The sequence below is a fragment of the Aedes aegypti genome, chromosome 3 (assembly GCF_002204515.2).
Source record: "Aedes aegypti strain LVP_AGWG chromosome 3, AaegL5.0 Primary Assembly, whole genome shotgun sequence".
Classification (NCBI taxonomy): domain Eukaryota; kingdom Metazoa; phylum Arthropoda; class Insecta; order Diptera; family Culicidae; genus Aedes; species Aedes aegypti.
The window spans coordinates 36,333,290-36,345,927 of NC_035109.1; the positions used below are offsets into that span (position 1 = coordinate 36,333,290).

At 37.5% G+C, this 12,638-nt stretch overlaps 1 protein-coding gene across 1 annotated transcript; it reads left to right on the forward strand.

Annotated features, from left to right (window-relative positions):
- The first annotated feature begins 9,895 nt into the window (after positions 1–9,895).
- LOC5575396 lies at positions 9,896–12,382 on the forward strand. The gene is made up of 3 exons (XM_001661863.2): positions 9,896–10,178; positions 10,304–11,031; positions 11,093–12,382. Exons 2-3 carry the CDS (start codon positions 10,345–10,347, stop codon positions 12,191–12,193), a joined length of 1,788 nt encoding a protein of 595 aa, XP_001661913.1. The 5' UTR covers positions 9,896–10,178; positions 10,304–10,344; the 3' UTR covers positions 12,194–12,382.
- The last annotated feature ends 256 nt before the right edge of the window (positions 12,383–12,638 follow it).

Sequence of the window (12,638 nt, forward strand, 5' to 3'; positions counted from 1 at the left end):
TGTTCATATCAAATGAAAATATTATATTTACATATAAGCATGTTTATATCTCACAAATAATAATTTATCATGGTCTAATCGCTTATCAAAGTGAATCCTGTGACCCAACGATCCTCCCCATTAACAAACATCCCTCCCAGTAACCTTTGTGGAGATGCAGAGGCAAACACGGTCTCCAAATAGCAAAGGTTACACACTAACATTCCTTCCCCCAATCCCACCTGACTGCAAGGACGTGGCCGGCGCCGTTATTGACCATGTATAAATAGAGGCACTGATCTATGCAAACTGAAGAAGATTATGGCCAATCCCAGCCGAACTTCTAGTTGATTCTTTGTGCATTCTCACTGACTTCGGTCAATCACGGAATAGCAACCATTGATATGTGTAGTCAGTCTAAGCTAAGCTAAGCTAAGCTAAGCTAAGCTAAGAACTCTTCCGGAGATATTCTCCATTAATCTCTCAGAGGATTCCCAATAGAAATGCTCCGGGAATTTCGTTCAAGAATTCCTCTGGGTATTTCTTTAGAAATTCATCAAAAAATTCCTCCGAGTGTTTTCTCCAGAAAATTCTCAAGGGACTTTTTCAGATAATTTATCAGGAAATTTCTCCCAGGAATTTCTCTGAAGATTCGCATCCTTCAGAAATTCCTCCGAGAATTTCCTCCGGGGATTTTCTCCAGGGAATCTACCGGGGATTTCCACCGAGTACTCCTCCGAGGATTTTCTTTATGAAGTCGTCCGGGAATTTCATCCAGAAATTAAGAAATTTCTTCGATGTTTTTTTCTAGGAATTCATACGGGGATTTTCAGGAATTTCTGCAGGGATTTCGTCCAGAAATTCCCCCGAGAATTTGCTCCAGGAATTCCTCCGGGGATTTCATTATGGAATTCTTTTAGGAATTTTCTCCAGAAATTCCTTCGGGGATTTTTTCAACGAATTCATCCGGGGAACCAGGAATTTTTCCGGGGATTTCGAGCAGAAATTCCTCCGGGGATTTACCCCAGCAATTTCTCCGAGGATTTTCTTCAGAAATTCTTCCGAAGATATTTTCCAAGAATTCCTCCAGAGATTGTCCCCAAGAATTCCTCGGGGATTTCCCTCTGGAATTCCAAAGGGGATATCCAATAGAAATTCTTCCGGGGATTATTAGGCAATACTTTCGCAAATTTTCAGGATTTCGTCCAAGAAATGCTTCTGTGGATTTCCTCCAGGAATTGCTCCGGAGATTTCTTCCCCAATAATGATTTTTGCTGAATAAGTGTTGAATGAATCACTCTCCATACATGAGACCAGAAATATCTCCGAGGATTTCCTCCAGAAACTCTTCCGGAGATTTCCTCCAGGAATTTCTCTGGGGATTTTGTCCAGAAATTATTTCGGAGTTTTACCGCAGGGAATTTCTGCAGGAATTCCACCAAAACTAGTTTTTGTTAAAAGAAGTTTACTACAATTTTTTCCTCATTTTACTAAAAATTTCATCCCTGTGTCACCATAGCTTCATGTATTCTCAATTGATTCCTAATATTTTTACATGTTTTGAAGCAAATTGAGTTGTTCATACAACACATTTCACTAAAAACAAATTTTGACCAAGTAATTCAACAAAAACTGCTAAAAAACATGTATTTTAACGAAAAAAGCCTTTTTTTTAATTTTTGCCAGTTAAACATTTTCTCGATAGCTGAAACTGGTTTTTCTTATTTGTTAAAGCTTTAAAAAGGACTGTGCAACAGTTTTTAAATAATTTTGGAACAAAAATATTTTCGCTCATTATAAACAAAATTATGCTTTTTTCAACTCGTTGTTAAAACAAGATGCTTTACAAACTTAAGTTTCATGGAATAAATGCAATTTCCAACAAAAAAAAAAACCTATATAATCCAAAGAAATTTAATTTTTTCATTCAAAAATCATGTTTTTGGGTAGTTTTTGTTGAATAACTATATAAAAACTATTTTTTTTAGAAAAACAAAAAAAAAACCTTAGCAGTATGAAAACAACTAAATTTGCTTCAAAAACATGTAAAAAGACTCGGAATCGATTGAGTATTTATGAAGTTATGGTCAAACAAAGATAAAATTTTTTGTTGAATGAGGAAACAATTGGAGAAAACTTTTTTTAACTAAGACTTGTTTCGGTTTTAGACAGACTTGATATTATAAACAGTTTTCATAAATTTAATTTTGAGGGTAATGGTGCTAAAAGTTTCAAAATTGATCGGAAAATAACGAAGTAATCACTGAAGACTATTTGTTATAACTTGAAAATTTACCTTCAAGACGCTTGAGCCACCTCTAAATCTTAATATTCTAAGCTCAAACATTGAAATTTCTCTTTTCATGTGATTTGTATTCCTTAGAGCACACGATTTTTTTAGATTTGGGAACTTTTGAAAAATAAGCCGCACCCTACTGTTCCTTCAACAACTCCTTTGGAGTTCCCCAAGGATTTGTTTAGGGATTCTTCAGAGTTCCATATTGATTCCTATGAAGTTCCTCCGGGAAATCCGGTAATTCCTTAAAATTTCCGCCATTATTCCTCCACGAATTTTATCGGAAAGAAACAGAATTGCACCTCTGTGGAATTCCTTCAGTAATTCTTCAGAAATACTCCGGAGTCCTAGGAGAGTTCTTCTGGATATTTTCTAAGATCCTCCGAGAATTCCTACAAAATTCCTCTGGGAATTTTTCATGAGTCCTAGAATTTATTCGGAATTCCTTGCTTGTATCTCAAAATTCAAAGCGATGACATGCAGTTTTTTTACATCAAACTGATTGTGAAAGTCAAGTGAAAATGTTTGAGTACAAAAAAAGAAATTCCAATAACACTCAAAATTTATTTTACCCAGAAAACCACGCAAAAAACGTATTTCCTGAGCTTTTTTGTCTGTTAATCAAAATTGAAGGCTATGATATGTAGTTTTTTCGCAATGAATTTACTTGCAGAGATCAGGTGAATATTGTAGAGTACAAAATTTAAAGTTTGACTACACTCAACATTTTTACCAACAAAACAACATAAACAACTTATTTCCCGTGTTTGTTCGTCTGTCAATAAAAACTCAAGGCAATGACATTTAGTTTTTTCGGCATGAACTTACTTGTAGAAGTCAAATGAACATTTTTGAACAGAAACTGAAAATTTTTATTACACTCAAAACAATTATGAATAACCCTATTTTTAGACCCGTTTGCCTGTGAATCTATATTCAATGCGATGACAGTAATGGTTTCTTTGACATGATATTGTATGTTAAAGTCAAGTGCACATGTTTGAGTTAAAAATGAGACAATTATGGTACGATACCAAAATATGGTGTGCATAGATTATTGTTCTCGTCGGGTAGCCTTTAATTTTGATTTACAGACAAAACTAAGCTAAATCAATACGTTTTCTGTAGTTTTTTTTGTATAAAATAATTCACTTTAGTTGCAGACAAGAAATAGGAATATTCGTGATCTTAATGGAAAAAGAAATTGAGTGTAAAATTGAGGGTAGAATAAATTTTGAGTGTAATCGGAAATGTATTTGTTTACTCGAACAAGTTCACTTGAAATTTACAATCAATTTTATGTCGAAATCCCATATATTATCGTATTGAATTTTCAGTAACAGGCAAACGAGACCAGAAGGTAAGGGGTTTCGAAATATTTTAAGTAAAATAAATTCTGAGTGTTGTCAAATATTCAAAAATCTGCTCAAAAATGTTTACTCGACCGCTACAAGAAAATTCATATTGAAAAAAATACATATCATACTACCGAAAAACTAAACATTACATATACTTTGCAATTGGATTAAATGGACAAATTGATGTGAAGTTTTGCGAAAAAGTTACACGTCTTTTCAGTGAGAATCGAACTCACGACTCCCTGATCTCTAGTTAGGGTGCGTTACCCCTAAACCAGGTCCGTCACACTCGGGCTCAGATAGTGTACCACTTCTAGTACTGCATTTGATCCCTCGGTAGTACAAAAGGTACCACAGTTTGACAGATCGCAGTACACTTTTCACGGCATTCTAGATTACCTACCTTATGAGCCTTAAAATTTTGGGAAACTGCAAGGGACATCGAGGTCTTTAATTTGTCTTTGCCTACACACTTAGATCTTTTTCACGAGCTTGGCTGTGCGAATCTCGGTTTCCCGATTTTAACCGAGACTCAGCTAACAAATTGTCCGGTTGCTTAACAACGAAGCACGATTAACTGATACTTGGCTTTTATTTGCTGAGATCCCAGGAAATTTGTTTGCCGACTACTCGGCTATGCGGATCTCGGTTAAAATTAGCCGAGATTAGGTATTCTGAATTAAGTGTGTACGCCACGAGAGGACTCATGGACGCAGAAGTTAACCCGAATTCGGTTTCAGCTCAATAATCACGTGGTCCTTTTTCGCAAATTGTACCTCTTTCGGAAGAATTAGATGCCCATCCCAGTGCGCATCGTACCTTCGTGCTGTGCGTACACGAATTCTCTCTGCTCTTGGAAGTTTTCTTAACAACTACCTAAAGCAATAAAACAGTACTTTTCAGTGCTACACAAACAGTACTTTTCAGTGCTAAAATTAAAAACGGTACTTTTCAGTGCTACTTAAACAGTACTTTTCAGTACTATTTTTTCTACTATTGATTCCTTTACGATCCTTGTTTGGACCCGTGCCTTCGATTTTTCGTTGGACCCGTTGGCGAAAGCTAGCGGTGGTAATCCTTCTTGGACACCGTCTAGGGAAAAAACCTCTCGAAGGTCACGTCTTTCTCGTTTATTAACTAAACATGGTATCAACAACTAACAAAAGGAAGGGTGAATCTCTGAATTCACTACTTCCTTCCAAAAAAGTGGGTTTTAAAACTGTCACTACACGTGGCAAGAATGGAAGAAAGGACGCTTCCCCGGTATGCGAAGTTTCTTCCAAGGGTGAAATGAATAATTGTATTGAAATGAGCAATCAGTTCGATGCTCTAGACAAATTTTCCGAACACCAAATCGAAGCAGCCTCTAGCCCAGGCTCTTTGATTCAAGTGAGGAAGCAAAGAGTGCCGCCTATCGTGGTCAGTTGTTCCGAATTTGGGGGATTTAGGCAGGAGATCTTGAACTCCATTAGGGGAATCAAGGTTTCCTTCCAAATCGCAAAGAAAGGAGACTGTCGCGTTTTGCCGGAAACTCTTAAAGATCGCGAACTTCTTCTCAAACATCTTGAAGAGAAGAAGCACAAATTTTTTACTTATGACGACAAAACTGAACGTTTGTTCAAAGTCGTCTTGAAAGGTCTCTCAAGTGACTATAAGTCACCTGAAGAGATCAAAAATGGAATAAATGACTTACTTGGATTTTCCCCAGTCCAAGTAATCATTATGAAAAAGAGAACCCAATCTGGCATTGTTCGGAAAGGGCTTTCTCAAGAATTTTATTTAGTTCACTTTAACAAAAAAGAACTAAATAATATTAAAGCTTTAGAAAAAGCAAAACTTTTGTTTGATGTCCGTGTGACGTGGGAACATTTCCAGAAACCTGGAGGAAATTACCAGAACCCCACTCAGTGCCGTCGGTGCCAAAAGTGGGGTCATGGTACAAAAAATTGTCGCATGGATGCTAAATGCATGATTTGCGGAGGTTCTTCTCACGCTAAGGACGACTGTCCTGTGAAAGAAGATACCAGAAAATTTCAATGCGCCAATTGCAAGGGCCCTCACAAAGCTAACTTTTGGGAATGCATTTCACGCAAAAGAGTCGTTGAGGCTCGTGCCAAGCAGATGAAGGATAATATCCGTTACGATAACGGTCGTTTCCGGAATTTGCCTGGTAGAGTATCGAACAATGCTCATTTTTCAGTTAACGATCGCTTGATTTGGAATCATACCCACCAGGAAGATCATAATCATGCTCATTCACAAACTAATTTTAATCCGTCGGGTAGCCGTTCGAATCTTTCAATTTCGAATGTATCTACCCACGGTAAATCCTTTGCCGATATCGTAGCAGGAAATTCGAACTCCTCCCCTGTTCGATCCATGGGTACCCATTCTACTTGTTTCAAATCAAATGGAAAAAACCCTACCGCCACAGGTAACTCCGCTTCTTCGTCTACCGAAAATTCCAATGGGAAATCATCAGATGATATGTCTGCCTCTGATTTTAATTTTCTAACTGAACAATTGAATCTAATGATTGATGCAATGTTCAAAGCCACCACTATGACTGAAGCAGTCCAAGTAGGTGTAAAATTTACAAATAAAATTGTTATTGGATTACGTTTTTCTAATGGATCCAAATAATAATTTAAATATTTTAAATTGGAATGCTCGTTCTCTGAATGGTAAAGAGGACGAGCTGTTTAATTTTCTTACAGCTAATAACGTGCATATAGCAGTTATTACCGAAACTTATTTAAAACCTGGATCCAAATTTAAAAAAGATCCTAACTTTTTTGTTTATCGTAATGATCGACTTGATGGGGCATGTGGGGGAGTTGCAATCATCATTCATAGGCGTATAAAACATCAACTGTTTTCATCATTTGTAACTAAAGTTTTTGAAACTTTAGGTGTTTCTGTTGATACACAGTTTGGTAAATATACTTTCATAGCTGCCTATTTGCCTTTTCAATGCTCTGGACAGCAAGTTCATTGGCTTCAAACTGACTTGCGAAAATTAAATCGCAATAAGTCAAAATTTTTTGTCATTGGTGACTTTAATGCCAAACATCGGTCATGGAATAATTCTCAAAGTAATTCCAACGGCAGAATTTTATTTGATGAGTGCTCTTCAGGATATTTCTCAATTCAATACCCTGATAGCCCTACTTGTTTTTCCTCTTCTAGAAATCCATCTACGATTGACTTGGTCTTAACCGACTCTAGTCATCTTTGTAGCCAACTGATTACTCATGCTGATTTTGATTCTGATCATGTCCCTGTTACATTTCAAATATCCCAAGAAGCGATTCTCAATCCTATCAGCTCCACTTTCAATTATTTTCGAGCCGACTGGAATATATATAAAACATTTATTGACTCTAATCTTGATGTTAATATTCCCTTACAAACAAAACTTGATATTGACAATGCTCTTGAAACTTTAACAAATTCCATTGTTGAAGCCAGAAGCATTGCAATTCCAAAATGTGAAGTAAAATTTGAATCCGTGATTATAGACGATGATCTTAAACTCTTGATCCGTCTTAAAAATGTGAGGAGAAGGCAATTTCAACGCACTCGTGATCCTGCTATGAAAATTATATGGCAGGATTTGCAGAAAGAAATCAAGAAACGTTTTGCAGATTTAAGAAACAAAAATTTTGAAAATAAAATTTCTCAATTGGACCCCGGCTCTAAGCCCTTTTGGAAATTATCTAAAATCTTGAAAAAGCCTCAGAAGCCTATACCGGCACTGAAAGAGGAAAACAAATTATTACTAACTAATTGCGAAAAAGCTCAAAAACTTGCTATGCAGTTTGAAAGTGCGCACAATTTTAATTTAGGACTTACTAGTCCAATTGAAAATGAAGTTACTCAGGAATCGAAAATATTCTCAATCAAGAGAACGTTTTCGAAAATGCCTGGGAGACTGATTTGGAAGAAGTGAGAACTATTATTAAAAAATTCAAAAATATGAAAGCTCCTGGCGATGATGGAATTTTCTACATCCTCATCAAGAAACTTCCAGAAAGTAGCTTATCATTTTTAGTTGATATATTTAACAAATGTTTTCAATTAACATATTTTCCTGACAAATGGAAAAATGCTAAGGTTGTTCCAATTTTAAAACCAGACAAAAATCCTGCAGAAGCTTCTAGCTATCGTCCAATCAGTTTGCTTTCCTCCATCAGTAAACTTTTTGAAAAGGTTATTTTGAACAGAATGATGGCCCACATCAACGAGAATTCAATTTTTGCCAATGAACAGTTCGGATTCCGCCATGGACATTCGACCACTCATCAACTTTTACGTGTAACAAATTTGATCCGTTCCAACAAATCTGAAGGCTACTCTACTGGTCTTGCTCTTCTAGACATAGAAAAAGCATTCGACAGTGTTTGGCATGAAGGTTTGATTGTAAAATTGAAAAATTTTAATTTTCCAACATACATTGTTAGAATAATTCAAAGTTATCTGTCAAATCGTACACTTCAGGTTAATTATCAGAACTCCAGATCTGAAAGACTTCCTGTAAGAGCTGGTGTTCCCCAAGGCAGCATTTTGGGACCAATATTATACAATATTTTCACATCTGACTTACCTGAGTTTCCTCAGGGATGTCAAAAATCTTTGTTTGTGGATGACACAGGCCTCTCCGCCAAAGGACGAAGCCTGCGTGTCATCTGTAGTCGATTGCAAAAAAGTTTGGATATATTTTCTGCATACTTGCAAAAATGGAAGATTTCTCCTAATGCTTCCAAAACTCAACTAATAATATTCCCACATAAACCAAAAGCTCTTTATTTGAAACCTTCAAGTAGACATGTTGTCACGATGAGAGGGGTTCCAATAAATTGGTCAGATGAAGTTAAGTATCTAGGACTCATGCTAGATAAGAATTTAACTTTCAAAAATCACATTGAGGGCATTCAAGCCAAATGTAATAAATATGTAAAATGTCTCTATCCCCTTATTAATAGAAAATCAAAACTTTGTCTTAAGAACAAGCTTTTGATATTCAAACAAATTTTCAGGCCAGCCATGTTGTATGCTGTACCAATATGGACTAGCTGTTGTAATAACAGGAAGAAAGCTCTGCAGAGAATTCAAAATAAAATTTTGAAAATGATTCTGAGGCTTCCTCCCTGGTATAGTACCAATGAGTTACATAGAATATCCAATGTTGAAACATTGGAACAAATGTCAAATAAAATAATCAATAATTTCAGGCAAAAATCGTTACAATCTTCTATTGCCACGATTAATGCGTTATATGTTTAGGTTAAGTTAGGTTAAGTATATTAAAAACTTTTTTTTTTCTCTTATAAGCAGGTGAAATCAACTCACCTGTAAAAAATCTGAACTGCTAAGGCAAATGAAATGTAATATGTTGTTAACAAAATGTTAATAAAATCTTAGATTTGTTTTACCAAATTAGGATGATAGTGTTGTCTAATAACACAGAACACCTAGATATAAGAAATAATGAATGTAATGTTTGGAATGATACTAATAAAGAAATTAAAAAAAAAAAAGAGATGCCCATCCAAACACAACGCTTTCTATTTATATCCAATGTCTAGCCCGAAAGCGCATTATTTTTCAGGTATTGAAATAGCACACCACACTCGCCAACGACGTGCTGGCTGAGTGCTCAGGTTAACTTCTGCGTCCATGGCGTAGGGATAACGCACCCTAACTAGGGATCAGTGAGTCGTGAGTTCGATTCTCACCGAGAAGACGTGTAACTTTTTTGCAAAACTTCCCATCATTTTGTCTATTTGTTTAGTTTTTCGGTAGTTGCCAAACTTTCACTCGGCTAGCCATATCATAGCCTTCAGTTTTGATTTACAGACGAAAAAGATCAGGAATTAAGTTTCTTGTGTGGATTTATGGGTAACATAAATTTTGACTGTTATCGGAAAATCATTTTTTTACTCAAACATTTTCACTTGACTTTCACAATCAATTTTACGTTGAAAGAACTACATGTCATCGCTTTGAATTTTAAGTTACAAGCAAAACGGTTCCAAAAAATAGGGGGTTTCGGAATGTTTTAAGTAAAATAAATTTTGAGCGTAATAAAAAATTTCTATTTTTGTTCAAATATGTTCACTGCACACAAACAAGCATATTATTGTAGAAAAAACCTCAACATGAATTCATACCAATATAAATTATCCCATTTTTATGGAAAAACAAACAAATTTATTCTCTTAAAACCTCTTATTTGATTCAAATTTGGATTCAAATCGGTCCAACACTGTAACACTAATGGTGGTAGTTCTGAAAACGAAAGATAGGCAGCGCCACCGTCGACTTGGCGGCATCGGCTGGCGTCCAACATTCCATGTTGCACACAAAACCCTCGCATGCAAGAGGGCCTCAAGCCAGCGCTACCAACTGAAATGGCGCAAAGAAAAGACAAAAATCAGTTGAAATAGCAGCAAAACAAGTGCAGAAGAGCGAAGGTTTATTTCAAGTTCAATCGTGTTTTACAACGAAAATATTAGTTATTTTAGTCGAAAGTTTATCAAATCGTAAGTGTTGATAATTAGTAGTAAGAATCATACACGAATTATGTTGTATACTGCCCGTGTGGAATGAACCGTGAAGCCACCTGCATCCAACTAAAATCGGACCGTTTATTTTCGTTTGGTTACAGTTCCGAGTGAAAGTTTCAAAACATCATCAGGCGTAAAAAACATGGCTCCCGTGGTGGACAACAACCAGTTCGAGCTCCCGACAGCGCTGGAAACCCCCAGCAAAAAGAGGAAACGACACGTCGAGACCAATCCGTTTCTGTCGTTTTCCGATCAAACGTTTAGCATCCCGTCGTCGACTCCGATCCATAGCAAACAAATCGACGGGAATTCCTTCGAGAATCCGAGCTTCCGCTTTGGGGCCAACAGTAACAATGGAAGCAACAAGGAGAATTACAACATATTTTCCGATTCGTGCATGGAGGTGAAATCGATTGCAGAGATAGCGGCTGAGAATCCATTTGAGGTGATTCGCAAGCCGCCGAGCAAGAAGAAAAGGAAGTTTAGTGAGATCGAGGAGAGCTGCTTCGTTAATCCGGGGCTTAATCTGGATGCGGTAGATAAGCCGGCGGTTAATCCTTTCGAAATAATAAGGGAAAATGATGACACGGGGAACCAGGAGAACGAGTCTTGCTTTGTCAATGGTGCGTTGAATATTAAGGGTAAGGATGGTGGAGAAGCAGTTAATCCGTTTGAGATTTCTCGACCGATTGGCAAAAGTGACGGTGATGTGGAGAAAAAAAAGGAGGTTGATGATTGCAAAGGGATTGAGAATCCTGCTTTGGAGATTCCAACTTATGCGCTGGCCGTTCCGTTTACACCATCGATCAATCATCGAATCAATTTTCAGGTACGTTGTGATAAATTTAAAGACAGGATAAAAGTTTGACTAACTCCTTCAACAATTTTAGGAACTTCCTGCGGATGCCCTGACTCCTTGTCAGATGCTAGCCAAAAATTTAGTTTTCACCCCGGAACCTAATCCGGACAGCTTGATAACGCCAAAGAAACCCGTCACGGCTTCACTTCGTAAATCGCTGTCGGTTATTAGCGAGGAACCGTTAGACATTGGAGAAGAGTTGGACTGCTATCAGTTAGAACTGGAAAACAGTATCAACGAGGCCAAAGTTCTCAAGCAAAAGAGCGTTCGAGGATCAACAGGAACTCGTACCAAAACCCGTCGCAGCTTGATCGATGTGAAGCACATCAGCAATCTATCACTGAAACTGAAGCAGCTGGAAGAATCCGAAGGAGACGAGGACGAACCCAAACCAATGAAAGAAGACGAAGGTAATCAGGAAGGGGCACCAGCTGTTGAGCAGCCTCAAACTCCTCCAACTCCGCAACCACGGATGACTTTCACCGTTACCAAAGAGACCACCGTTAAGGAGGAAATCCGTATTGATGTCAGCAATCCGGACGTTCAATTCGAGGAAGTCGATGACTTTGAAGATGAGGAACAGGACGTAGATCTGTTCGCCAATCCAGCTCCTTTCCAGCGGGCTTACCGCAAGAAAGAAGATCCCAACGTGGAAGACCATTTCAAACAACCGGCTCTACCCGAACCGATTACAACTACCAAGTCTCACAAAGTAAAAGATGTGATTCGCAGAAGCTTCCGTAAGCTGATTCACCCCAAGCAGCATCAGGAGCCACAGGTTCAGATTACCGATCTGGACGAAAAACCCAAATCGGAGGAATCCCACCATGGGTTCATCTCCAGCATTCGTCATAGTTTGCGCCGAAAAACACACAAGTCCAAGGAAACGCAGCAGAAATCCGACGAAAATTCTGAGGAGGATGAAGCAAAGGAATTGGAGATGTCGGTCATTGTGGAGGCGCCGAGGTCGGTTTTCCGTCAACCGAGTGCGGATGAGTATCGCACAATTGCAGCTGGGGGCTCGATGGACAAAGTGGGATCAACCCTGAGAAGCAGTTTGCGCCGATCAACCAAAGACATGAAGCGGCAGATGATGAAGAATGTGTTCAAGAAGGCTGGCGAGGAAAAGTAGTATTGTGGAGGTTTGCTCAAATATTTGTTAGTTGTTAAGTTAAATTCTCATTTTGGCCCAAAGATTCCCCAAAACTTGCCAGACTTAAGTATACCAAACAAAATAATTTTAGATGTTTTTACGACTTATTTCATGTACTTATTTATAAAGGTATTATTTCATCATTTGTATCAATGATCAAACCAAAAACAATTAATTTATTGACATTCCACGTACTTGCCTTTACCAAACTGTATGTAAGTACAATTTTCTGTAACATTCATACGTTGTTTTGGCAATCACAAATTGCTCACATCTTACGAACCAACATCACATTTTAAACTGACTCAATCGAAGGAAACTAACATTTCAGTAATCATGACAATGTTTGTATTATTAACACTACTTAAGTTTTTGTTTGCATTTACAGCACCACGTTTTGAATAGTGAATAAAATTTTGCAAGA